At 34.9% G+C, this 27,973-nt stretch overlaps 1 protein-coding gene across 1 annotated transcript; it reads right to left on the reverse strand.

Annotated features, from left to right (window-relative positions):
• Positions 1 to 9,142: 9,142 nt before the first annotated feature.
• LOC117344118 lies at positions 9,143 to 27,515 on the reverse strand. Its single transcript, XM_033906765.1, has 16 exons — positions 26,705 to 27,515; positions 25,785 to 26,567; positions 24,335 to 24,386; positions 21,356 to 21,507; positions 19,700 to 19,835; positions 19,354 to 19,571; positions 17,743 to 17,922; positions 16,887 to 16,935; positions 16,477 to 16,583; positions 15,892 to 15,993; positions 13,617 to 13,703; positions 12,258 to 12,744; positions 11,473 to 11,697; positions 10,969 to 11,135; positions 9,905 to 10,010; positions 9,143 to 9,299 (listed from the first exon to the last, which is right to left on the reverse strand). The coding sequence occupies exons 1-16, from the start codon at positions 27,513 to 27,515 to the stop codon at positions 9,236 to 9,238; spliced, it is 3,726 nt and encodes a 1,241-aa protein (XP_033762656.1). The 3' UTR covers positions 9,143 to 9,235.
• Positions 27,516 to 27,973: the final 458 nt, after the last annotated feature.

Here is a 27,973-nt window from a genome sequence, read left to right on the forward strand (position 1 = left end):
TAACAAAGGTTATCCATATAACACAATTATAGTATAGTAAGCAGTGTTTTATAATCATATCTACAACAAGGACTTTCATGGAAAAAATGATGTAATTAAAGGGGCATAACTTTCATGAAAAATCCCCGACGTTAAATATAGATAGCATGTGCACAATTTAATAAAAAATATGCTGATGAATAAGTAAGGAGTGTTTCGGGACGACTCTGTCTTCAGACAAGTGATCAGATTTACAAAGACACACTTATGTAGACATACCGCTGTTAAACTCGTGACGAGAAGTGTAGAAATCTGACATGAAAAGTAACAGACATATCATAACATCGGAGATATCGAGTAATGTTTACAACGAGTGACAGAAACAACAAACATTATTTTGACATAAAGAACATTCTTATAGCATGTTTTGATCTCAATGTTTATCTTGTTGACCTAGACCTAATAATGTTATACAGTATATGTCAGTGAGTAAAGGGAGACAACCCTTACAGAAATACTATAGTATTATGTGGTTTACTCAAAGGAAATACCGTTTACGACCTTATATGTAAATAGTCATATCTTGATTATTCTGGAGAGATGTGTCATAACCGCGGCCCCTACGTCATACAGGAAAGTGACGTCAACTTTGCCAAAACAACGTCATACAGGATAATTCCAGAGAGTTCTGTTTCATATAAAAAAAAAGAATGTTCGCCATACAAGATCATACAAAAGACCGACTGTTCACCATATCAGATCATAAAAAAAGAATGTTCGCCGAACCAGATAATACAAAAGTACAAAAGACCGAATGTTCACCATATCAGATCATACAAAAGATCGAATGTTCACCATATCATATCATACAAAAAGATCGAATGTTCGCCATATCAGATCATACAAAATATCGAATGTTCGCCATACCAGAAAACACAAAAGACCGAATGTTCGCCATATCAGATCATACAAAATATCGAATGTTCGCCATACCAGAAAATACAAAAGACCGAATGTTCGCCATATCAGATCATACAAAATATCGAATGTTCGCCCTACCAGAAAATACAAAAGATCGAATGTTCGCCATATCAGATCATACAAAAGACCGAATGTTCGCCATACCAGATCATACAAAAGATCGAATGTTCGCCATACCAGATCATACAAAAAGATCGAATGTTCGCCATATCAGATCATACAAAAGATCAAATGTACGCCATACCAGATCATACAAAAGATCGAATGTTCGTCATACCAGATCATACAAAAGATCGACTGTTCACCATACCAGATCATACAAAAGATCGAATGTTCGTCATACTAGATCATACAAAAAGATCGAATGTTCATCATACCAGATCATACAAAAGATCGACTGTTCACCATACCAGATCATACAAAAGATCGAATGTTCACCATACCGGATCATACAAAAGATCGAATGTTCACCATACCGGATCATACAAAAGATCGAATGTTCGCCATACCAGATCATACAAAAGATCGAATGTTCGTCATACTAGATCATACAAAAGATCGAATGTTCGCCATACCAGATCATACAAAAGATCGACTGTTTACCATATCAGATCATACAAAAGATCGAATGTTCGTCATACTAGATCATACAAAAGATCGACTGTTCGTCATACTAGATCATACAAAAGATCGAATGTTCGCCATACCAGACCATACAAAAGATCGAATGTTCGTCATACCAGATCATACAAAAGATCAAATGTTCGCCATACCAGACCATACAAAAGATCGACTGTTTACCATACCAGATCATACAAAAGATCAAATGTTCGTCATTCCAGATCATACAAAAGATCGACTGTTTACCATACCAGATCATACAAAAGATCCAATGTTCGCCATACCAGACCATACAAAAGATCGAATGTTCGTCATACCAGATCATACAAAAGATCAAATGTTCGCCATACCAGACCATACAAAAGATCGAATGTTCACACTACCAGATCATACAAAAGATCGAATGTTCGCCATACCAGATCATACAAAAGATCGAATGTTCGTCATACTAGATCATACAGAAGATCGAATGTTCACCATACCAGATCATACAAAAGATCGACTGTTTACCATACCAGATCATACAAAAGATCAAATGTTCGTCATACCAGATCATACAAAATATCGACTGTTTACCATACCAGATCATACAAAAGATCGAATGTTCGCCATACCAGATCATACAAAAGATCGAATATTCGCCATACCAGATAATACAAAATATCGAATGTTCGCCATACCAGATAATACAAAAGACCGAATGTTCGTTCGCCATATCAGATCATACAAAAGATCGAATGTTCGCCATACCAGATAATACAAAAGACCGAATGTTCGTTCGCCATATCAGATCATACAAAACATCGACTGTTCACACTACCAGATCATACAAAAGATCGAATGTTCACACTACCAGATCATACAAAAGATCGAATGTTCGCCATACCAGATCATACAAAAGATCGAATATTCGCCATACCAGATAATACAAAATATCGAATGTTCGCCATACCAGATAATACAAAAGACCGAATGTTCGTTCGCCATATCAGATCATACAAAAGATCGAATGTTCGCCATACCAGATAATACAAAAGACCGAATGTTCGTTCGCCATATCAGATCATACAAAACATCGACTGTTCGTCACTATCAGATCATACAAAAGATCGAATGTTCGCCGAACCAGATCATACAAAACATCGACTGTTCACACTACCAGATATTCTACACACAATCCATTTAAGACTGAGCCTACATCACACCAGATAATATACGCACAACTCGATATGATACAGGCAAATTGCTTAGGAACGGTTGACGGACGACGGACGAATGACGACGACGGACCAAAGGCGATAAGAATAGGTATCGTAAGACTTAGTCTCAGGTGACCTAAAATACGTCGATTGCTTTTGTGGTTATTGCGATTCACATAATCTCATAAAATGTTGTTTACATGCTCAGCAATCAATGTAACCTGTCTAGCATGATAATCAGATCATAAATTGTTATTGTTATATTTGAATTCATTATTAAAAACGTCGTTTTCTCTCTTTTTACTATTTGGTTTTAAAATCAGAAGATGCAGCTACCGATAAAAAGATGAACACAAAATATCCCTTTTGGACTTCGTTCAGGCAAAACGAGGACACCTAAGACTGGAAAACGATTTCAAACCATTTCGTAAAGTTTAAGAGAACATCGGTTATCTTCCTTTTTCTGTAAACAACTTAATTCTTTAAAACTCAACTTACAACTGGAGAGATTCGATAAAACGGACTTAGAACATCGGACAAGTCTAGGAAAGCAGGATCATATGGGAATGCCTTCTTCAGATATGGAACATGTATGACGAAAGTTGACATTAACCGTCCGTTAAATACACAGAAACAATATAATTGATAGACCATTCTTGTTTTGATTGCACACAAACTATACAATCTGCATTAGAAAACGGTTCAAAAGTGTCAATCCTCGACCATTTCTGACCAACCAATACCAGAATATACACCTAAGATGATAACACTTACCTACATATTCCTTTCTGTCCGAGGCGACTGGCAAATTATCTCCTTTGATAGGATTTCTGTGTTAAATCAAACATGAAAGAAGTAAAGATGACAGAAAGTGACGACAAATGGAAACGCAGCATCACCAATTTATACGCCTTGCATTTGATGTAGGTATATAGGCGATACCGTGCAGGCTACGTAGGGGCACTGATTTACAATCTGCCAATAACTTTTCCCCCTAATCTCCACTCAGTCATTTTTCGGCATAGCCGTCTAATTTTGTTTTGGCCCCGGATATGACGCGACAGGTGGCGTTTCTGTCAAGATGAAGTACGTGATTGGTCAATGCAAAATGCAGATATACAGTTTAAAACGAAACAAAGTTAAAGGGACCTCACGGTAAACCAATATTTATTTTGTATTTTCTATCATATTATTGGGTATATCTTTTTAAAAAATAACCTTCTGAACAATAACCATTCGAATTTGATGATGTACATGTATGTACATAAAAACATCAATTATCAATTATTAAAAGGTTATCACTCTGAATATGCAAATTTTGTGACATATACGATAAACGCATGCGCACAACAAACTAAAACACATGGAAACAAAAATGGCTTCCATTGTGAATCGACTGCGGTTGGAAACGGTAACAGCTTCCGCAATGAAGAGAATAATAGGGAAATGGGTCAAACACAATCCTAGAATTAAACTTGGGAAGCAGTACAATAGATTGTAACAGTTCAAACATGAAAACAGCAGTAATACGGACGCCGCTCGTATTCTGCGTGATTATTTGATAGTAGGTCATGACAATCTCGGTAGGCTAGTATTTACACAAACTCTGTAATATTAACACAAACTCTGTAATAGTTCCACAAGCTCGGTAATATTTACACAGTCTGTACCAGTACATCGCTACTGTCACTATACTATATGAACAGTGTTTACACTTATTTACACATAAATATGTGTGCCGTAATATATACAGAACGTGTTATTTAACATTTAAACCACTGTATAATATCGTTATCCAACTAACCCAGACGGAATATAGATATCGCCTTGCAAACTATCGTCTGTTTGTGTTGCCACGATTTCAAAACAGTCACGTAATAATTTAAAAATAATTTCCGCGCTAAATTAAGAGGGGGACTCCCAACTAAATCGAGTGGTCAAGCTGGACATAGGGATTGACTGTGAACATTGGGACAGCACAGAAACATAAATGGAAAGGAACAAAACGCGTACATTCAGTGAAAATTGCAACGTTTATCGTGATGTCCCTTTTAAATTGAATGCAAGCTGAATAAGTGGATGCATCTATTCAAATGAAAATTTGCAGTCCTATTATCACCAAAAATGATTCAAACTGATATAATTTTGTTATCCGTGCTGAAACTGCGTATTTATTAATTAAAATGTAGTTCATTAATTTATTTCACCAGTAGTTTTACATTATAACCACCAGCATTAAAACTATGCCGTTTATCTTTTTTAAAGATATTTCTTGTTTAGTTTTTTTTTCTTATAAAATTTCATACTATTTGCTCAGACTCATCATTATGTATCTAATATTTTTTCGAAATGACCGAAGTTTTACTGTATGTTTACAGTATTTTTCACAAACATAGACATCCAGCATAATTGTGTTATAAATGTAATTATGCATAATTTGTCTAGAAGGCAAACACTTGTAAACATTAAGTGTTTTGTACAAAACTCAAACAATTAGTTACTTAATACATCAAAGATCTTTATAATTCTAGATAAAATCGAGTGTAAGGGTTTTGAATTTGACTGCGCTTGTTTTTTGACATACTGACTGATGACATGAGCTACAACCTTAATCTGTTTCCCAAACAGACTTTGTTCAGTTCGCTGGTGCCAAGGTCATTGCCTTTCATTGTCTCTATGTAGTCTAAAATTATACCATTGTCTCCCCAGTCTGTAGTGTAGCTGTAACAATAACACATAGCTCATCAGGTCAGTTAGGCGTTCATAGCCACCAGGGCAAACAGAATAGTGATTTAAAATTCGATTTGTAAAAATTCGAATACAAAGGTTCGTTAGTAGCGTTATATAGTGAGGAAATTCGGGACCAAGCAAAAAGTTCGATATAGCGAGAAATTCGAATCAACGAAGTTCGAATCATCCAGGTTTGACTGTAAATACCCTTTTTTAGATAGGTAGTTATTACATTCTTAATGGCTATCAACACTAGGGTCATTAAGGCCAAAAACTCTGCAAGTAATAAAACGAAATAACATCAAAGAAACAAAATATGATATAAATGTAGAAATACATAAAATTTGGTAGACTCGTATATATATCGGTAGTTTAAAATGATAAATGTGGCTATGGTTACTCATATCTTGAGGTACAGAGCAACAGCTTTTAGATTTTGTATGCTGACTGCTAACTTTTTCGAGAAAAAATCAAGACTTTTTGAAATGTTATGGAAGCTTGATCTTATTGGCTGTACCATAGATCAATGCAATCCGATAAAAAGTGTTTAGAGGTAAACTGTTTATTGCACGCAATGCACTGAGGCTGTCTTCACGCTAGGTGGTAACAGCTGTAATTGATCATAATTTCTTTAAATGTTTCTATCAGTTATCTGTTCTGTCTTCTCTATATAAATCTATGTCAGGTCCTTTGTCTTTATATTGATTCCATATTCCTCTGTGTAACACATGTCGTCCCCCAGAAAAAAGTCTTTCAGAGACCATGATGTGATGAAGTGCAAATCACCGTATGTACTTCATTCCCCTTGTCTGCTATTATGTATAACTTATTATTTAATGTTGTATTTAATTTTTTATCACACTCCCATCGTTTTATGTATTTAGAGTAAGAGTTGCTTCTGGTAATATAATGCTGGTATTCTCTGTCAATTTGTTAACCACGAACTAGTTGTTCCCTATTTTACTTGTGATTTATCATAATCAAGTGTTTTCCCGGGCAGACATTCATTCAACAATGACCATGGACTACTTTGTAACCTTGAGTAGTGACTGTTATGTAATGATTAACACAAATTAATTGGAAAAGAAACACCCTGTCAAGCAAAAGGTCCCTAGTACCTGTTGTAAGGGTTGCTATCCTGTAGATAGGATTCGATATATTGGGTAACCCGTCACTGTCCAGTTTCCCTCCGCAAGCTTCTGATCACCTTTACAAACTGAAAACCTTTCCGTAATTTCTATACATAATGTTCAAACTATGTTTTGGGTATGCTATAATGCTTTGTTTATATTATATATATATGTATAGTACAACTACACGAATACTTATATTGACATACAAAAATAAAACTCATCGAGCATTTATTCATAATACTTAATGTATGATTATAATCAAAAGCAAACATCAGTATTGGTGGCATACATATAGTATTGCATTTTCATTTTTATTTTGGCTATGGATAGCAGTGGCTATCTACGTATCTTCCAAGGCGCTTTAGCGCCCATCACGGGATATTTACCAAAAACGATAAGATTTCATTTTTTACTGACGTTTTTCCAACGAACAATTAAGTGGGTCTGTTTACTCCGAAATGAAATGTCACAAAAGTTAAAAGACTATAAAACTCAGAAATAACCTGTTCCGTTGATATAATTTTTGTATTTCCCCCGTGCATATAAAGGGTATTTTGATGCCTTTGAAATCGATGGATGACGTTATAAAAGTCATAGTAAAACGATAGCACTGATTCGAATGGGAAGGAATAATATGTCGTGTTCTTCAGCTCTTCAATGATTCATCGAATACATGGACAGGATTTCTCGTTCGCTACTTTCAGTTTGCATGACACCGTTTAAATTACTAGTTCTAAAACAAGGTCAAAACATCAAAGCTATGATAAATTAGTCAGTAAAAACCAGAGATCATTCTTATTTGGTTGACAGTTTAAGCCTCTTATTGATTTTCTTTTTATGCATGGTTGGAGTTACTGTTTCATATTTGGAATCGATATAAGAAAAGAGGCTGGATCGAGTGGTCGCAAGATGTTGTGACAGCGTTTTCATGAAACTACCATCGTCGGATACTGAATGTTGCTTTTACTACGCCATCCTATACTTATCATCCGAGGGTCGACCCAGTAAAAATTCTCGTTTCAATGACGTTACTCTATAAATAGAAATCAATCAAAATAACCTTTTCAGAACTATTCAGTTTAGAGGGGAAAATATTTTAAAGTAGTCTACATGTAGTAATATGACAGATTCTGTGATAGACCTATACAGTAGTTGAGTCCTCCAGATCTGAAGTGTTATAAACGAGTATGATCTATTACAGCATAATTACGGTATTCTAGGAATAGGCCAGGTGTACGTAGGGTGTAATGTGTACGTCAGATAGCGTATAGAAATTGAGCAACGATTTGGCGGCGTTCACATAGACTGAAATTCCTGATAATCGATGATAAGCCTGCTTTAATTGATAGTTCTTCATTTGTCAGTATCAGTATCAATATCAGTATTTGTCAGGGTATCAATAATATTATGCTGAAACGGTTTAAACCCGCTGATCTTCAATTTCTGAGACACGTTTTCAAGATCATTTGCCGCCACTGTTGTTAATATGCAGCTTCTATAAAGTCTATGTTATCTTCAATCTGGTTGGCTGAAATTTCGATATGATAATGTGTCGGAGCCAATCGAATAGCCTCTAGTGAAACCACAATTTTCATTGGTCGACACACGTTTGGTCACTGTAGCGTGGCGTAGCGAATCAACTGTATCTGTAGGTGTCTACATGTACGTAAAATGGTTTTTCATTCGGATTCACAAAACACCAACGTCTCTCGGATTATATCTTCAATCTACACAGCGTATACATGTTTGGGGAGATTTCCTAGATTTCAGAGTATAGGTATAGCAATATTGCTACGGACATAATAACCGACGTTAATGTTTTTCATCGATTGTAACAATGGAGATTTGCTTTAACGGAAAAAATAGCTTACCTAACATTCCCCATACAAAAGGAACCATATACGATAATAGTCTACATGCATTTATTAGATTGACGTCATGAATGAAGAACAAACAGACTCTTCCCGATGGAATCCATATATTGAATACAGAAATACACTGTTGTGTATCTTCCTGTTTGAGTTTACATCACTAAAATCTTCAGATACGGTGTCAAATCCCTAAAACAATTGCCCTATTGTAGTCCACAAATGTAACATGAATATATGTTTTATTTTAGGTCATGAACTTTAGATTCAATCTGTGGTAAAGCAAGGAGAACTGAATTTATTTGTTTTGGAAGAATGTGTAGCATGGTAAATGAAACATATTGGTAATTTTCCAATTGCCTTTCACTTTGTTTGCCTTAAATGAGATAAGACATGTCACTATAGTTATTTGTAATTTAATCTTCTGTTTTATTAATTAAAAAAATAAATTACATTGTCTTCATGGCTATTATAATACAACCGGAATACCAGCACACCGAATCCAGAAAATCACTCGAGATGAATAAATGATCACTTTCCTTAACAAGGTTTTGAAAGTGTATTTACCTGAAATTGATAGTATATTTCATGTAAGATTCATTTATGGATACGTCAATTACAAACAATTAAATGAAATGTCTTTACACTTTATTAATAGAACGTAAATATATATGATAATGTACATCGTAATCAAGACATTAACAGGATGGCAGCTGGTTACGTATCAATGTTCCTTCCACTTATTAAGATTCATCTTCTTCAAGGACTTGCATTTCACTAGAGGGTTGCTGTACAACAGAAGACAATATATGTAGAGAGATAGTACAATAATGACAGTACTTTATATAACACAATTAGAGTATGGTAAGTAGTGTTTTATAATGAAATCTACAACAAAACTTTCATGGGAAAATGCAATCACTGCCTGTCATGGTGATCAAATATCAAAGATCACAAAGGTTATAATCAACAGTGCTGCAGGATTTCAATAAAAATAAAGGGGAATGACCCAAACGATAAAACAACTGAAGAATGGCGAAATGATAAACCGACAGTTCTTCATGTTAAACAAATAACGAAGAAAAAAATCATTTAATTGTAAAAATTTGTATGTACATTTGTATGTTATATATATACGTATATCTGTTTAATTTATGTCAACAATTTATGTATCTTTAAAACTTATGCTACGAAATAAATTGTACGGTTAGGCTATATCAACATGAATCAAGGGGCATAAATCCCATGAAAACTGGTATATACAAATGTACATAGCCTGAATTTTCCTTAATTTTCAAACTATTATTAATGGTTGTTCTAGAGTGCGGCAAGGTAAAATGCCACTTCTAGTGAGTACAAGGAAGTCTGTATTAACATCTTGCAATACTCTTACCTTACTTCGTCCACTTTACGGAAGACATTTTTTTGTATCCATTTCAACTTCATGTTCCGGCAGATTATCTTGGCTAGTGTCATTTTCTTAATTTGCTTGAGTTGAGCTAAATTAACGAGACAAGTCCGCTATAAGCATATAAACCCTAATCGTTATTTTACTGGAGGGATACGCAACATGATATTTTTATAAGACGATATCTTGATACCGAATATTACATAAAAATAACCCACTTCCTGCTAACTAGAATTATGCCAACTTATTTTGGAAAAGGTTATATTGAACATACATTTGTATGTGCAAAAAGAGCCTTCAGGAAGACGGTGTTTCTATCAACGTATTCTGAATTGCAACCCTGTAACATTTATCAATGCCCATCTTTCGGTAGATAATTTTCGCATTTGGGACAGATATTTAAATGAATAACATTTTTGGATTTATATTATTACATCATTGATAGATGACCATCTTTGCATCACACACATTCTGTTACTGTGTACTTGAGGAGTTAAAACTGTGAAAACGTTTGTGAAAAGTAACTTATTTTTTGCCAATTTCCTATTGATGTAGAATAATTTACTTGCATTTCGTGAAATCTAACATTTTCTATGTATATGATTTATACATATATTTAATGAAAATATTATTGTCTACTGATTTCTGTCGATAAACTATTTTATTAACGTATCAGTTCATATCAATACAACATTGACCTTACATAAATTGATATTGCATCAATACATTATATCTTTCAGAGTCGTTTTCTTGAATTTCATTTCTTTAATATTATAAAATCGATAGGGAATAAGATTAAGACTTTCGATCGTAATATTATTGTCTTCCTCTATAGAAAAGTAATACACGAACTGATTTTGTAAGTATTGTTGATCAGTAAACTACATAGCAAACGTTGTGCAATTGAGACATATCAGTTCACACTGAGGATAATTAACAGATGTAAGCTTTACTTTTGAGAGTCTGAGATAAATCATCGTGAAATCCAGAACTATCATCCTGCTTTTTGCTTTTGTGAGGCGTTTGTTTTAATATATATTCATATATACCTGAGGTGAACCCTGTTTTGCCTGGCCTTTCGTGCCAAAACCTATCTCCTATTTTCCAGTATTTGAATTGACGTGCAATCATGCAGGCAAACGTTGGACCTATGTTGCCCCCTGGCACATGTTCCTCTGTTACTCCACCAGCGAACAGCTCGATGTCGTTCACATGGCTTAAGAAAAATATCAATATATAACGAAAAATTAGTCTAAAGTTGCGAGTTTATGGCATGTATGACTTTCTATATCTAATTCTAACACAATAGGATATTAACCTGTCTGATCGAACAGACATATAAACATTGATAAAAAAAAACCCATCTCAACACAGATATCAGTTCGCTGGGTAGAAAGGAGAAAGGATATTAGACATTTGCCAATGTAAGTGATGCATTACCATCAGTTCCAGTGTGTCTGAAACGCAATCATCCAATCTTGCAAGTGAAAGGGAAATCCCTTCTATTTACACTGTATCTGAATATGAAACCCTGAAACTGATATCATACTTACTTGTATGCTGCACTGAGCCTGTTGGCGTTGTCTGTTGAGTGATGGATAAGTCCCCCGGTGTCTGTACCAAAATGAGTCGCCCGCTGTAGGTGACACCAATCCCTCCACTCATTGTAACTAGGTAGCCCGTGGTCACGACCCCGCTGTATATTCAATGCTGTCAGGTCGAAACTCTGTGCTTCAAAGCTCACAAACAGCTGATCACGGATCGCCTTCTCGAAAATTCTGATATCGATAATTATTATAAAGTAAATACAGAGATAGATAATGGAACTTAATTATTTACTGCCTACACAAAGTCCATCAGATCAAACTATACATTGCTGCGACTTTTAATATCACCTTTTTGGGAACACGAAGAAGGAAATGTTTCTTTAAAAAATTACTTTGTTCGAACATGATAATTATCATAATCATCTTAAGTATACAAAATAGTCATAGGGTGCAAGCTATGGTATCGCCAAGTAGTTGGGTTGAAGCTATGGTATCGCCAAGAAGCTGGGTTGAAGCTATGGTGATGGAAAGTAGTATGTCTGATGCTATGGTATCGGCAAGTAGTAGGGTTTACGCTATGGTATCGGCCAGTAGTAGTGTTATAGCTATAACTGATTTTACGTTATACGTAATGTGAATCAAAACTGCAATTTTGGTTACATGATCATCCGTCTGTTAGCAATAAAACATATTTTGGCTGTTTAATCAGTTTTCCTTTTTTTTGAAATAGAAAAATTCAGATTTTGTTTAATTTCTAAGGTGGCATACTCATCGAAGTTCCCATAGTATACCTGTCAGTTTTGGCTGCTGGCTCTCTCGTCAACCAACGGAACATGCCTGGTTGATTCTGGCCATTAGGGTGCTGTACCATAGTGGGGGTGAAGAATGTTTCCTCTAATGGTGTGTGTTGTGTTACACCCCCTGCATTCATTATACCTTGAGTACGGGGTATCTGTGTATGTCCCATTCGGAAAGTCGCAGCACCAAAAGCGTTACTTGTGGCAGCGTTAACTGTGACGTCATATTCGTCATTGTGTCCAGAGTTTAAATTAAGTTTGTAAGTCGTTCTCATTTCGTCATTCAAAATTACAGGAAGATATTCCCCATAAGTGATCTGCTGCATCAATGCTCCAACAATTTTCCTTGTTTCCTGGAAGAGTTTTTCATCACCCCAGTGTCCATTTTTGTTCCGTAGTTGTTTAGCAATCTTGTTGTGCTCCAACATAAAGACGTTATGAGTGGATGCAAGGCTCGGGACTATATTAACTCTCCTGTCCCCTGTAAAATAGCATCGTAGTATGAAATTAGTATATATCCCCTCTCCCTCGAGAGGGAGGGATAATCGTATCTGTCTATCTGAAGACAACGTTTTGTACGGCCTGTTCCTCCAGCATTATGCATGGATTTCACCGACACTTTACACAAAAATTATTCATGAAATGCTATTCCTGAAAGACATTAAATTTCTACAATTGTTACCGGAATTAGGACCCTTGATGCCATTTACAAAGACATGTCTTATCCGGTCTACTCCAATCTAAATAAACTAATTTCAATAAAACTACACATGAATGTAAGAAAATGTGTGAAGAGATGCATATAGGTTGTTTCTTTTCCAGTTTTTGTTGACATGGTAACACGGTTTTGTGCAATGGTCAATAATAACAAGTGATCAGCCCTTAGATCAATTCTATGGAAATTTTGTCAACTTGATATTGCCTGTTGTCAAGACATCAGGTGTTCTTGGATACGTTTATATGGGGAAAATTGAGTCTTTTGGTTGGTCTGATTTAAGTTGAAATGCGGTTAAAAGTGTCCCACGGGTACCAAAACAGCTGAAATATCTTAAGACAGCCATTCTGATACGTATTGGTAAACAAACGATAGTAAAAGATGATGATAGTCAAGAGACTTATTAACAAATCAGGACAACAGACAATATTCAGTTTACAGACAAGGGCATGTATATATACATGAATGCCTATATATATATTTCTCTCGGTACAACTACGACAGGAAATTCAAATTTATATCTTCGGATCACCAACACATGTGTATATGATAGCTTAGAAAACTATATATATATATATATATATATATCTGCTTTGAATAATTAGTCTACATATAACATGGTGGTAGTGTTCCTTTACCTGCGAAGAAACAGTAAGAAGTAAGAACTGGCTTCTGACACGAAAAATCTCCATTTGGTAGTAATCTCCCATTCTTTTTCAGTTTACCTGTAACATCAAATAACGTCATTTACCTACTGCCCCATTAAAGAAGTTACAGATAGGAATTACAAAATTGATGTCATATTTGAACGAATGAAGGAATTGTATTTGCTTTGATTAAATGACGCGTTGAGGCAAATATCATATCTCAAATCGTGTGTTCAAGTTAATTTATTGTTTGATACTCACTATTGGCTTACGAAAAAATATTATCATTAACTATAACAGTTCCTTTTGAAGAGATAATAACCGAGAAACACCGCCTCAATGACATTTGTCTGAGAGTGCTATATCGGAACGTGCATGCTTACTTCTGAATAACAGGTATAAATGTAGACACAAATGTATGTAGTTATTGTTTCATAACTTATAATACTTGATCAAATGACTGCGGTAAGGCATTGCAATATAGATAAGGTGATGAAGATACTAGGTCAATATCTAAACATATCTACCTAATGACATATCTACCTAATGACATATCTACCTAATGCCATATCTACCGAATGACATATCTACCTAATGACATATATACCTAATGACATATCTACCTAATCACATATCTACCTAATGACATATATACCTAATGCCATATCTACCTAATGACATATCTACCTAATTACATATCTACCTAATTACATATCTACCTAATGACTACCTAATGACATATCTACCTAATGACATATCTACCTAATGACATATCTACCTAATGACATATCTACCTAATGCCATATCTACCTAATGACATATATACCTAATGACATATCTACCTAATTACATATATACCTAATGACATATCTACCTAATTACATATCTACCTAATTACATATCTACCTAATGACATATATACCTAATTACATATCTACCTAATGACATATCTACCTAATGACATATATACCTAATGACTACCTAATGCCATATCTACCTAATTACATATCTACCTAATGACATATCTACCTAATGACATATCCTAATGACATATCCTAATTACATATCTACCTAATGACATATCTACCTAATGCCATATATACCTAATTACATATATACCTAATTACATATCTACCTAATTACATATCTACCTAATGACAAATATACCTAATGACCTATCTACCTAATGACATATCTACCTAATGCCATATATACCTAATGACATATATACCTAATTACATATCTACCTAATTACATATCTACCTAATTACATATCTACCTAATGACATATTTACCTAATGACATATATACCTAATGACATATATACCTAATGACATATCTACCTAATGACATATATACCTAATGACATATCTACCTAATGACATATCTACCTAATGACATATATACCTAATGACATATCTACCTAATGACATATTTACCTAATGACATATATACCTAATGACATATATACCTAATGACATATCTACCTAATGACATATATACCTAATGCCATATCTACCTAATGACATATCTACCTAATGACATATCTACCTAATGACATATATACCTAATGACATATCTACCTAATGACATATCTACCTAATGACATATCTACCTAATGACATATCTACCTAATTACATATATACCTAATGACATATCTACCTAATGACATATCTACCTAATTACATATATACCTAATGCCATATCTACCTAATGACATATCTACCTAATGACATATATACCTAATGACTACCTAATGCCATATCTACCTAATGCCATATCTACCTAATTACATATATACCTAATGACATATATACCTAATGACATATCTACCTAATGCCATATCTACCTAATTACATATATACCTAATGCCATATCTACCTAATGACATATCTACCTAATTACATATATACCTAATGACATATCTACCTAATGACATATCTACCTAATGACATATCTACCTAATGACATATATACCTAATGACATATCTACCTAATGACATATCTACCTAATGACCTATCTACCTAATGACATATCTACCTAATGATATATCTACCTAATGACATATCTACCTAATGACATATCTACCTAATGCCATATCTACCTAATGACATATCTACCTAATGACATATCTACCTAATGACCTATCTACCTAATGACATATCTACCTAATGACATATCTACCTAATGTCATTACAATATTTAAGACTCGATGAGGGCAGTACCATTAGATAAATCGTATGCCTGTAACATTAGCAACAAACCGTGAGAGAATGTCCTCAGTTCGTTCTGTTCTTCTTGTGTAGACCCATACACATTCGAAGCGTCAATGTAAGATGTCAATACATTCACTTGCTCCCTGTAACCTACGAAGAATCGTAATTAAGGAGATATTAACAATTGTTTCCCGGCAATTAATTTACATCGTACCGATAAAAATTACCTTCCGATTTTCAACATACAAAAATCGCATTTCTCTTGTAATGTTCTAGCTGAAAGAAAGTTTCATATGTTTTTTATTAAACATTTTGCAGGTATATAAATAAAAACATGCGATGTTTTATGAGGAAATATCGTAGATCTTCGGAGTTTAATCAAAAGTGATAGAAATTCCCAAAAATTTCAATTTGTCCATTTATTATAATGCTCCATTAAAATAATCTCTTTTTGTTAACATCAGCATTGCCTTAGCACAACTTTGATACCTTGTTACATATGACGTGTGCAAGCCCTCCTGTGAGAGAACATATATGTTATATAGATACATGTTTTGCCTGAATAAAATTATATTATTTAAAAAAAAAAGATTCAGACAAAGAAAGCTACAAAACAGCCTTCCACATACAGACCTAGAGAGCAGTCTGTCGGTGATCCTGGCGATGACCTCGAGACACTCATACAGTTACTAGTAAAGTGAGGGTCACCCGGGGGTATGGTTATCGGGAAACATTCAAGTCTGAAAAGATAAAGTTCTTATTGTTATTCAGTATTTAGATAGCAGGATATTTAATCAATATATCCCGGAAAGAAGTTATAGATTAACGAGTTGTCATACATCTATAAATAAACGATTTAAGATTGTATAGATTTATGTTGCTAAACTAATGAAAGATATAACCAATCTTGCTAACCTTTGTTTGGAAAGAATCCAAAATATAAGAGTTATCTATGCAGAATTACAAATATACTATGATATATATGCTAATCAGTTGACATACACAGTTTATCATTTTCATTGTTTTAGAAAGATATGAATTACATTGTGTCAGCTCCAGGGGCGCAGCATTCCAGCGGCTCACCATTATCATCTGTTAAAGATGGAAGGAATGCATAGAATATATTACATATTTTAAGGAAAATCCTCGGAAACCTTCCTTAGATTATGTTATTGTTTTCAATTGAAACTTTAAGTTTAGAGTTTTCTTAGGTGGGGAACGTTGATGAATTCGGGGCCAGATGTCGAAATGATCAACTTTTGTATTTGCTTTGAAATGGGCTTAGAATTTAGAATGATTTCTGAAAAACGAAACAAAATATACTACAATTTTGGCGTTGTTTCTATTTCAAACAAGTATATAAAGAAATGATAAGGTATAGTTAAGCATTGAACGGCTTTCAGTTGGCATTCATATTGACTATGAATGCCAACTGAAAGCCGTTCAATTCTTATATTTACCATCTGCGATTTTTTATTTGTCATGCGATTTTTGTTTTGAAATTTTCAAATTCAAATTTCCCGCGCTTACCAGTAGCAGAGATCACTTCCTGTTGGCAGTTCATAGGCTGGTGAACTCGCAACTGAATTGGTAGGGTTATATAGTGGCAGTGCCATACAATGGTAAATATAAAAAAATGAATCAGTATCAAGTTCATTCTGTTATGTTTGATGTCCCAATGTCAAACAGTAATGTCTTTAACACTTCTTTCCTGCCTGAATAGCATCCATCAATCAACAAAATCTTATTCTTAATTGAAATTCTGTAAGGTATTTTTGAAAAGATTACTATCTATATTATTACAGGGTACATTTCACGTCAGTTGAGCTATTCAAAACTGTTATTCTCAATAATGGATGACACGATATAGTAATGTTCGAATGACGTCCCTGTCCTTACCAGTGGACATTGGAGTCCGGATGAAGTCGTGGTCAACAAATTGACCCCAGGCCATCACCATTACTGTGTTTTCTGGGGAGAGCTGTGGACCGACGTTGTCACGGAATACATCGTTACTAATTTTTCGTGCACTCGGAAGGGGAACATCTCCAACCCCAAGTTTTCGTGGCTCATCAAAACCTGTGGTAATAATACGGTTGAGGTACCATACAATAAAGTTACTAATTCTGGGGACAATCGGAAGAGGAAATCCTACATTATCAATCTACAACAAATTTAATGGCTACTTCTAAGTCCAAATATACATTAAGAAAATGTCGGGAAATTTTCCGAATGGGTTTCAGATGAGGATTCTCGCCTTACGGAACTGTTTCCAATGTATCGAAAACACAATAAAAGTCAACCAGAAGTAAGAAGTGCTAGTTTATCTAGTATTAATGCAAGCAAAGTAGTTAGTGTTATCATATCTTACATAATATATTTAAAGTTAAAAATAAGATTATTCATTGTCGTTGCTATATCCTGTATAATGACAAAAATTTTAATGCGATCAACAAAATATCAGAACAATCGGTAGAAGACATTGTTGGGGGATATGAATTTCAAAGTTGGTTAAGGTAATGGATTTTGAACCTCAAACGATGCATTTCTCTTCAGCAATTTTAACTTATCCAATCATAACTCGTAATTTTGGTATTCAGTAACAAATTATTTGAATATGTTTGTCCCCATTTCCAATATTCAGAAGAAGTCTTTTGTATAATTCAATTCTAGTTACGTTGAAAGTGGGGCAACGTCATCCTTCTGAACAAACTTGGATGATCCATGCTAGCAATACCTTTGTCCAATAGAACCAATGCCAGCAAATCCAAACAAGCAATACAATGGTTTATACCGTGACCTAAGGTATCTTTGTGATTGATAATATGTCGTTCAAAGCCATGTGCATTTGAATAAACTCAAACCTTCGTCCCGGTTTGCATTCTCTTCTATCAAAGTTACTTTTCGTTGTTTCACTCAGTCAGTAGATGACATAACGATAAAATCGACATTCAAAGGGGACCAATAATGACTGGTATGTTAAAAGATAAATATCCCGATCATGGGTCACTTGGTCATATTTTTAAATTTGACTCATATGAGAACAAAAATGGTGGCCAGTTATCCCAGCATTGAATAGAAATACATCTTGATCTGAGACATTGCTGTTTTCGAGAAGTAGGCATTTCAAGTTTTCAGCACTTTTGATCCCCGAAATCTCCGGGAAGGTGTTCTAATAACTACAAAGTAGATCAAAACTTCCAGTGTTAACAATCTCTACCATTAACTTAAATACTAATTAAGGAAGGAAAAAATGAAATGGCAAGTGAAAAAAATATAACCATGTATACTGTAGATGTAATGTTTAAGCGGGTTTCTTATTTTAGCACTTTTCGCGCTGAAAGCATTTAGCAAGATTATGATTGCTCTAATTGTATTTTCTGGATATTTTCTTCTTGGGCAAGTACCACATATGCCAGTTCATCATCCTGTATATTTTTAATTTCAGTTATGCGCTTAAATTTGACCATATAAAAAAAACGTTTACAGTAAGCAGTGTGTTGCGAATACCGTTTTGATACACAGGTTTTAGGAATCGCAGCTGGTTAGTATTGGACTTTCCCCACTCCCTGTTCTGGAGATTGTTACAGCTTCCGTCGGCAGTACGATAATGGTCATAATGGTTACAGGGAGTTACGGGTTTGAAGGGACATTTCCCGATCCTGGCGTTAAAGGCCTGCGCAAACTCTGGGTCATCCCTTAGGCCAGTTATGGATATCCTGCTGTCACTGTCAATGAAATAAAACAAATTATGAGTACTGATATACTTGTTTGAGCATACCATCGCCAGCCTTACAGTCATAATTTCGCGTTTGACATGTCGAGCAATACCAAACGACACATCATATATACCTACTTCCCGACTAATGACAGAACCGCTCTTCGAGTTACATCAAATTGGGCAGCAAGGCGCTTGGTTGTAGGACTCCCAGGAGCAAACCCAACCAGTTGTTGAGCGGCAGTGAGAAGGCCGGTTGTGGTCACGACACTGTCTGTAAACATTAAAATTCAGTCACATTTAGATATTATTTTACACGAAGTATCTTATACGTTACTTTGTGATCAATAAAATCTTGTCTGTAAATGTAAATACAGGTACAAAATACTGCTTCTAAAAATCATAGGACCTACGATATTCACGTGAAACAATATATGTCCAGTTTTCTGGAAAATGACTTTCAAGTGGAATGAATAGCGGTTACACAACGAGTGGTTGTTGCATACTGTATTTCATTTACTCGAGTTAGCTATTTTCCATAATTTACAAAAACAAGAGCTTTAGTGAGAGGTTTTGTAACCTTTTAAAAAGTAACCAACGAGAGTGAAAGAAATACCACGTAAAACAACCAGGAGTTTCCGTGACCTGATTCTACTAGAATGAAGAAACTATAACGAGGATGAATTAACCTGTTTTGTGCCAATGCATGTGTTTTCACAATATCAATTCTTGTGTAAGGATATGACATTTATCGATATGCGGTTAATTAATACGCAAAACTGACAATTTTAGAAATATGTGGGAATATATAACTAGTTACATTTCATAACAAGTAATTAGCAATTTATCATATCTAAAGCATCAAATTGATAGAAATACTAGTATATATAATAATTATCAGAAATACAAGTCCGAACTACTTTCTGCGTCTTATCATTTAAGCGACCGTGTAAAGCGACCTTCGTGTGCCAACCAATCAAAACGCCATGAATCACGTAATTGAAAATTAGTCCGCTCAAAGTCCACCGTGTCAGCCAATTAAAACGCATATACAAAAAATGTACTATTTATTCCAGGAGTGGTTTTGATGAATAACGCCATCATATTGTGGTCGAAACGAATTTTAAAAATGGCTTATATTGTTATGTTTTCATGATCGTAATTAAGGAGATATTGGCGATTTTTAGAATAACCTACTCATTTTAAACATACAAACATCCCATATCTTGCGTAATACTCAAGGTAAAAGAAAGTTTCGTACGATTTTTCGTACTAAATCATTAAAATCAATCAATGTTTTTGTTCGGAAATATCATTGATCACATACGTTTAAAAATTAATAACAACCATACATGAAATATTATAAACTGCGATTACAAATTCGGTATAAATGATAAGTAGAATCTGCTTTATGTTGGATACTTTCGTTGGCAATATCGATACATATACACTGTACTTGCATATTGTTCATGAATGCCAAGTTTAAAACAGTACAATGCTTACATTTTCCATTTTCTAATTCTCTCCTATTGTGAGATGTTTTATTACCAGAATTTTCATTCTAAATCTTGGCGAAAAAGTAAAAGGATATGTTGTGTTCAAGAAATTAATTCAAACGAGTTCATACAACAATATATATGCAAAGGCGGTAAATGTACGTAAACGTATATTGAACGTTTTAAGAAATTATTATAAATTAACACATTACCGACCTAATGTTTCAGAGTTTCACTCGATGGCATATATCATAGAAGTCCTCTTATGACTGATAATTCTTACACTAACAAACATTACCTGGACAGCAGACTCCGGTACATACAACGCCAGTACAAGCTGGGTTTGTCTGGATACAGGTATAGTTGCTAGGGACAACTGATGTCGCCTCTTCTTCCACATATCGGAACTCTCCCGTTATTATCAATAAACGGGGCCCCGCCTTCGTGTCTTATACATGGACCACTCACTAAAAAAATGCATGTATTGTTAGTTTTTATCTTTCAGCAAGACGTTAAATTAGCGAACTTATGATAAAAAAAAGAACAAAAAAAAAAAAAACACACAAAAAAACAACAAACAAACAAAACAAACAAACAAAAAACAACAAACAAAAAACAACAAACAAAAACAAACAAAAAACAAAATCAAAGCAAAAACATAGAATAAAAGGTAAAACACTTATTCACATTGGAACAGGAAATGGTTCAAGGGAAATTAAAACATATGTTCCGGAAAGGTAACATCCTTTATTTAACATTAAGAAGGCGTCATGTCCTTAAACACAACAGAGGATACCGACATAATTATTATATATATGGCTACTCTAAAATACGCAGTTACGGGCACTTTTGCTAAATAAAATACGATAGCAATCGTCTGTTCATTGTCGACTGTATTGTATTTCAACTAATTTACTTTTATTACAGACAATTAGCCCAATTAATGAATGTTATACGTTACCAGTTTGTGCTTGTGTCGTTATAGATTCAATGAATATACAGAGGCAGATCAACGTCAATCTTTTTGATAAGGATACCATGATTTTCTGAAAGGCAAAAGTGATTTGTTTTCATTTTTTTTTTCATCGATTGAATAATATAGAATATCCTCCTTTACATGAACATCATAAATGACTTAAGTAATTACAGAACTAGAAGGAATAGTTTCTAAACAAGGAACAATATGTAAGGTATGCTCATTAGAGTGTAAGGAATACCTGCCAGCTTGGTGATCCTGACTCCATCTGAGGAGATCTGAATTAAATACGAGTCAGAGTCAAATGCAGGTTTAAATAGGCCCAGGCAAATGCTAAACACACCTAATCTGCTTTGTCGGCAGGATTCCCGCTATGACTTATCCAGAATTTGATCATTCAAAGGTATTCAAATACCCTATATTACATGGTAGTTTTAACAGCTAACACGATTTTTAACCTTACGTATCATATCTGGTAAAAATAGAGTCAGATCTGATTGGCGGGGACAAGCCAATAGAATATTGCGCATCTACAGCCATGTACGCAACAAGCGTTGCCACCTCGAGCTCGTGTACCTTTCAGTACCGCAGTTTGTGTACTTTGTGCGCTTGCCTTATGTATTATTGTCCAAGTGATCGAAAAACTATGCATAGCTACACATAAATAAAAATCAACAATTAATTTCATGTTCTATATGAATATATAGACATAGGAGAGTCGTTACCGGTGAAAAATAAAACAAATTTATGAATAATTTTTAGTTAACCAGTTTGAAATGGAATACTACGTGGGATATTTCATTTCTTTACACACTGCTCTGATTTTCGTGCTTCTTTCCTCTCTAGGTGTCTCCTCGACACTCGTCCTAAAATTAACATCATTGTTGGTGTCTCCTTGGAACCCGTCCTCAAATGACCGGGCTGTTAGTGTCTCCTTGACATCGTCCTCATATGACCCTGGGTGGTGGTGTCTCCCTAGACATATGTCCTCAAATGACTCTGGCTGTTGGTGCCCCTGTCATCCGTCCTCAAATGACCCTGACTGTTGGTGTCTCCTTTACACCCGACCTCAAATGACCTTGACTGTTGGTGTCTCCTTAGCAATCGTCCTTAAATGGCCCTGACTGTTGGTGTCTCCTTGGTATCCGTCTTCAAATGACCATGGCTGTTGGTGTCCCCTCGTTACATGTCTTCATATGACAATGGCTATTTAAACACCTAAATCGAAATTTATCAAGTTGGATCCTGGCGATAGCCGGGACATAAGGAAATAATGATGACCGTTGTATTTCTGTAGTTTAGATTTCAATTATCAAATGCACCAATCTGATTTCTCAGACTTCCTTTCCAGATTTCCACGTGTTTGAAGAGGTAAAGAAAGATGATTCAGTTGTTAATTTAATTTTTGTATTAATTCTGCACATAATTCTGCATACAGGTACAGTATCTATAATTATACAATACATAAAGGTACAGTATCTATAATTATACAATACATACAGGTAAAGTATCTATAATTATACAATACATACATGAACAGTACCTATAATTATACAATACATAAAAGGTACAGTATCTATAATTATACCATAAATATAGGTACAGTATCTATAATTATACAATTCATACAGGTAAATTATCTATAATTATACAATACATACAGGTACAGTATCTATAATTATACAATACATAAAGGTACATTATCTATAATTATACAATACATACAGGTAAATTATCTATAATTATACAATACATAAAGGTACATTATCTATAATTATACAATACATACAGGTAAATTATCTATAATTATACAATACATACAGGTACAGTACCTATAATTATACAATACATACAGGTAAATTATCTATAATTATACCATACATACAGGTACAGTATCTATAAGTATACAATACATACAGGTACAGTATCTATAATTATACAATACATACAGGTACAGTATCTATAATTATATCATACATACAGGTACAGTATCTATAATTATATCATACATAAAGGTACATTACCTATAATTATATCATACATACAGGGAAAGTACCTTTAATTTTACCATATATTCAGGTACGGTACCTATATTAAATAAAAACTTTCTAATCTCTAAATAAACAATCGCTAACTAAGTATAATTTATTGGTAAATAGGGTTTATCCCTCTAGACTGGCCCTTAGAAAACCATCTGGACTATATCAGTCCTCCGTCCTCACCACAGTTAAGGTCAAAAAGGTAAGAACAGCTGCATAGAATGTGGCTTCGTAAGCCGATTTATTCAGTTGAATGCCTTACATCACCTTTTTGATGTTCTGATTTCTCTCCATCAGAATGGCTGACACAAAAGCTTCAGAAAAAATCGAAAATTATAACATAAATCAACTGAGTCGCAATGTCTACTAGAGCATACTTATCCTCCCATCTGTTTCAGAAGTGTGGACGCAGTTTACTCTGTCTTCCATCACGGACTGCATGGTGGCAGAGCACATCATTACTAAAATCCAACAAGATGGCGTCACTGATTATCTGCGTTAATCAGCCACTGAAAATAATAAATGTGTATACAGATATGTACACACTTTAAAACGACAGACAAACTGGTTACTTTAGGCCCATGGCAGTAACGAATATGTATACAGATATGTATACACTTTAAAACGACAGACAAACTGGTTACTTTAGGCCCATGACAGTAACGAATATGTATACAGATATGTACACACTTTAAAACGACAGACAAACTGGTTACTTTAGGCCCATGACAGTAACGAATATGTATACAGATATGTATACACTTTAAAACGACAGACAAACTGGTTACTTTAGGCCCATGACAGTAACGAATATGTATACAGATATGTATACACTTTAAAACGACAGACAAACTGGTTCCTTTAGGCCCATGACAGTAACGAATATGTATACAGATATGTATACACTTTAAAACGACAGACAAACTGGTTCCTTTAGGCCCATGACAGTAACGAATATGTATACAGATATGTATACACTTTAAAACGACAGACAAACTGGTTCCTTTAGGCCCATGACAGTAACGAATATGTATACATATATGTATACACTTTAAAACGACAGACAAACTGTTTTTGTAAACCTACGTCAATGGGAGATAACCCAACGCATAATTTCAAAAATGCAAATATTTATTGAAATTCACATTGCCTATGTTCACAACTTAGTACACATCCACCAAACATACAATATAAGTACATGTACATGCAATTATAAGCATGAATAATTATTAATAAAAGAAAATCGCTAAGCAAGAACTGATTATAAGGTGGCGTGTAGCACGCCACCTAGCGTACACAGATAGCTAAGGTTATCTCCCTTGACTACACTTTTTGTAAACCTACGTCAATGGGAGATAACCCAACGCAAAATTTCAAAAATACAAATATTTATTGAAATTCACATTGCCTATGTGGTGAGTAAAAAGAAAAATTATGACATTATACAATTTAGTCTTACATTTTGATACATTCAATACTTTTCACATTTTCAGGCATTATACCATGTAATATGGGTATTTACTATTTTAAAGTACTTGTATGGTAATGTCACTTTATTACAATGATAAGTAATAATAGTTTTCAGAACACTGATAATCTGCTACAAAACCCCTAAGTTTGTTTTAGCAATGATTCAGCAAAGTTATTTGGTGTTTGCGAATGTACATAATGATCAAAGAAAACTGATTCAGTCTTCCATCGTCCTATCTTACGCACAACAGACGGATCAAATTTTGATTCTATAGCACAAGTAGCTCCTGTAGGGCGAAATGACTTTGCAGAATAACCTTGGCCAGATAGACCTGCCAAGTTGATCACATCCTGGAGAATATTTGCAACGGTTGACGCGTCAATAGGACCATGTGGGTATTTAAGACTGAGGAATACAGGTGATGATCCTTTGTCTCGTACCTGTTCAGTTTTGTCTATGTAGTCACGTAGTGTTTGGACAGGATCAAGCTTTCTGGAAGTAGTCTTGTTAGGGATAGTAACTTCAAATCCATCGCGTGACGAGTCATTCTTTATTCCAAAGAATTTTATTTTTACAGATCCATTTTCAAGGAATTGTAATTGTTTTGTCGAAAACACAACCTTTTCAATAGCACCTATATCACGATTAAATGTTTCAGATTTAGGTGCAATATCGGACGGTCTAAGCATAGCGGTAATGCTAAGTGGACATATTGCCTTCATTCGCAGTTGTTTTATCGTTAGGGTGTCATTGTCTGGCCAACGTAAAAATACGTCCATTAACTTAGGAATAGGAAAAACGGTTGATTTGGTCATAGGTAGTCGAGTACCTGATTTCACCAAGGCGTCCACAAAGCGTTCAACAAATGGGTTCCTTGCCAGACTAGGTAGTTCTAATGCATCAAAAGCTAGATTTATAGCTGCCAATGCAGAATTTAACTTGGATTTTGGTCGATCGCTAGAATCTGCTAGTTCATACAAAAAATCAACAAGTCCAGCAGAATCTAAATGGCTGAACTCTACACCTATTTCATCACAAAATGTAAAACATTGTAACAATATCCATTGTACAATCGTAGGGTAGAAGGTGCTAAACACATAGAAAATTGTCTGATAGCACGTGGAGACCACCCTTTCTTAGTCAAAGTTTCTTGCCACAAACTCTCCATGCATATGTTCTCCATTTTTGATTTCGTAGTGGTTCCGCCTTCTTTCCGAGACTGATTATTGCGGTGTTTGGAATTTTGAATGGTTGACATATTGATGCCACACGAAGTCTCTGAAACCACGGTTGAGCTGGCCAGTAAGGTGCTATCACTGTAGCCTGTGCCTTTTGAGATTGAAGAATGTCCAAAATTTGTGTTATTAGGCGGAATGGCGGATTCACAAAATTGTTTTCTACAGCCCAGTTTTGCTGGGCAAGCGCGTCCACTCCTTCTGAGAGGGGGTGATAAAATCTGCTGTTGAATCTTGCTAAATGTGCAGTCTGTAGCGAAGGTAAGCGGTCCACTGTATGTGGGCCCCATATATTGTCTATGGTATTGAATATTGCGGGGTGTAGTTTCCACTCGAAATGGCTTTGCATGCGACTCAATTGATCGGCAGTTGTATTGTCGATTCCCGGAATATGTCGGCACACTAACATCACATGATGATCTATTGCCTCGGCCCATATAGCTTCCGCTAATTTTGTCAAGTCTTTGCTTGGGCCCCACATATGATTCAAATATGCCACGGTTGAGATATTGTCTGATAATACTTGAATTGTCTTTCCCGTTATGTCTGTACGAAATGACACTATTGCCATTAACACCGCCCACATTTCCCTGTGGTTTGATGAAAGATTGCTTATTTCTGTGTTCCAAAATCCTTGAGCGTCCTTGTTGAGGTAAGTTGCCCCCCATCCACTTTGGGATGCATCGGTAGTTATCTGCCCTTGGACCACTGGAGTGATTATTGTACAACCGTTCCATGTCTCTAACGCATCAAGCCACCAGTTCAGGTCCTTGATAGTTGACTCATCTAACACGAGAACAGATTCCCAAGATGTACGACTACCTAGTAATCGGTACACTGAACGCAGTTTTAGTTTTCCTGGAAATATGGCTTTTGCGGTAGAAATACACTGTCCAGCTATTCTAGCCAAAATTCTAGCTTTCACATTGTGTTGTTTCAATAGTCTTTTAATGTCACAACGGATTTTTCATTACCGGAAGTGTCTATAATATAACCAAGAAACTGTTTTGTAGTCTCTGGTAACATATTTGATTTTTCAAAATTAACCACAAATCCTAATCGTTTGAACACATTAAGTACACAATCAGACCAAGACTGTATCTCATCACTTGCTCCAGCAATCAAAACATCATCTACATATATGGTAAGTCTTATACCGAGGCTACGCAAATAAACAATGACTGGTCTCAATACT

Source organism: Pecten maximus, chromosome 15 (assembly GCF_902652985.1).
Source record: "Pecten maximus chromosome 15, xPecMax1.1, whole genome shotgun sequence".
NCBI lineage: Eukaryota > Metazoa > Mollusca > Bivalvia > Pectinida > Pectinidae > Pecten > Pecten maximus.

Coding starts and splice junctions, on each gene's coding strand:
- LOC117344118 (XM_033906765.1), bottom strand. CDS start 27,515: ATGGAACGGTTGTACAATAATCACTCCAGTGGTCCAAGGGCAGATAAC. Junction 24,387..25,784: donor ATTTGATCCGTCTGTTGTGC/GTAAGATAGGAC, acceptor TTTTTTCTGAAG/CTTTTGTGTCAGCCATTCTG. Junction 16,584..16,886: donor GCCCCTGGAGCTGACACAAT/GTAATTCATATC, acceptor TTATCTTTTCAG/ACTTGAATGTTTCCCGATAA.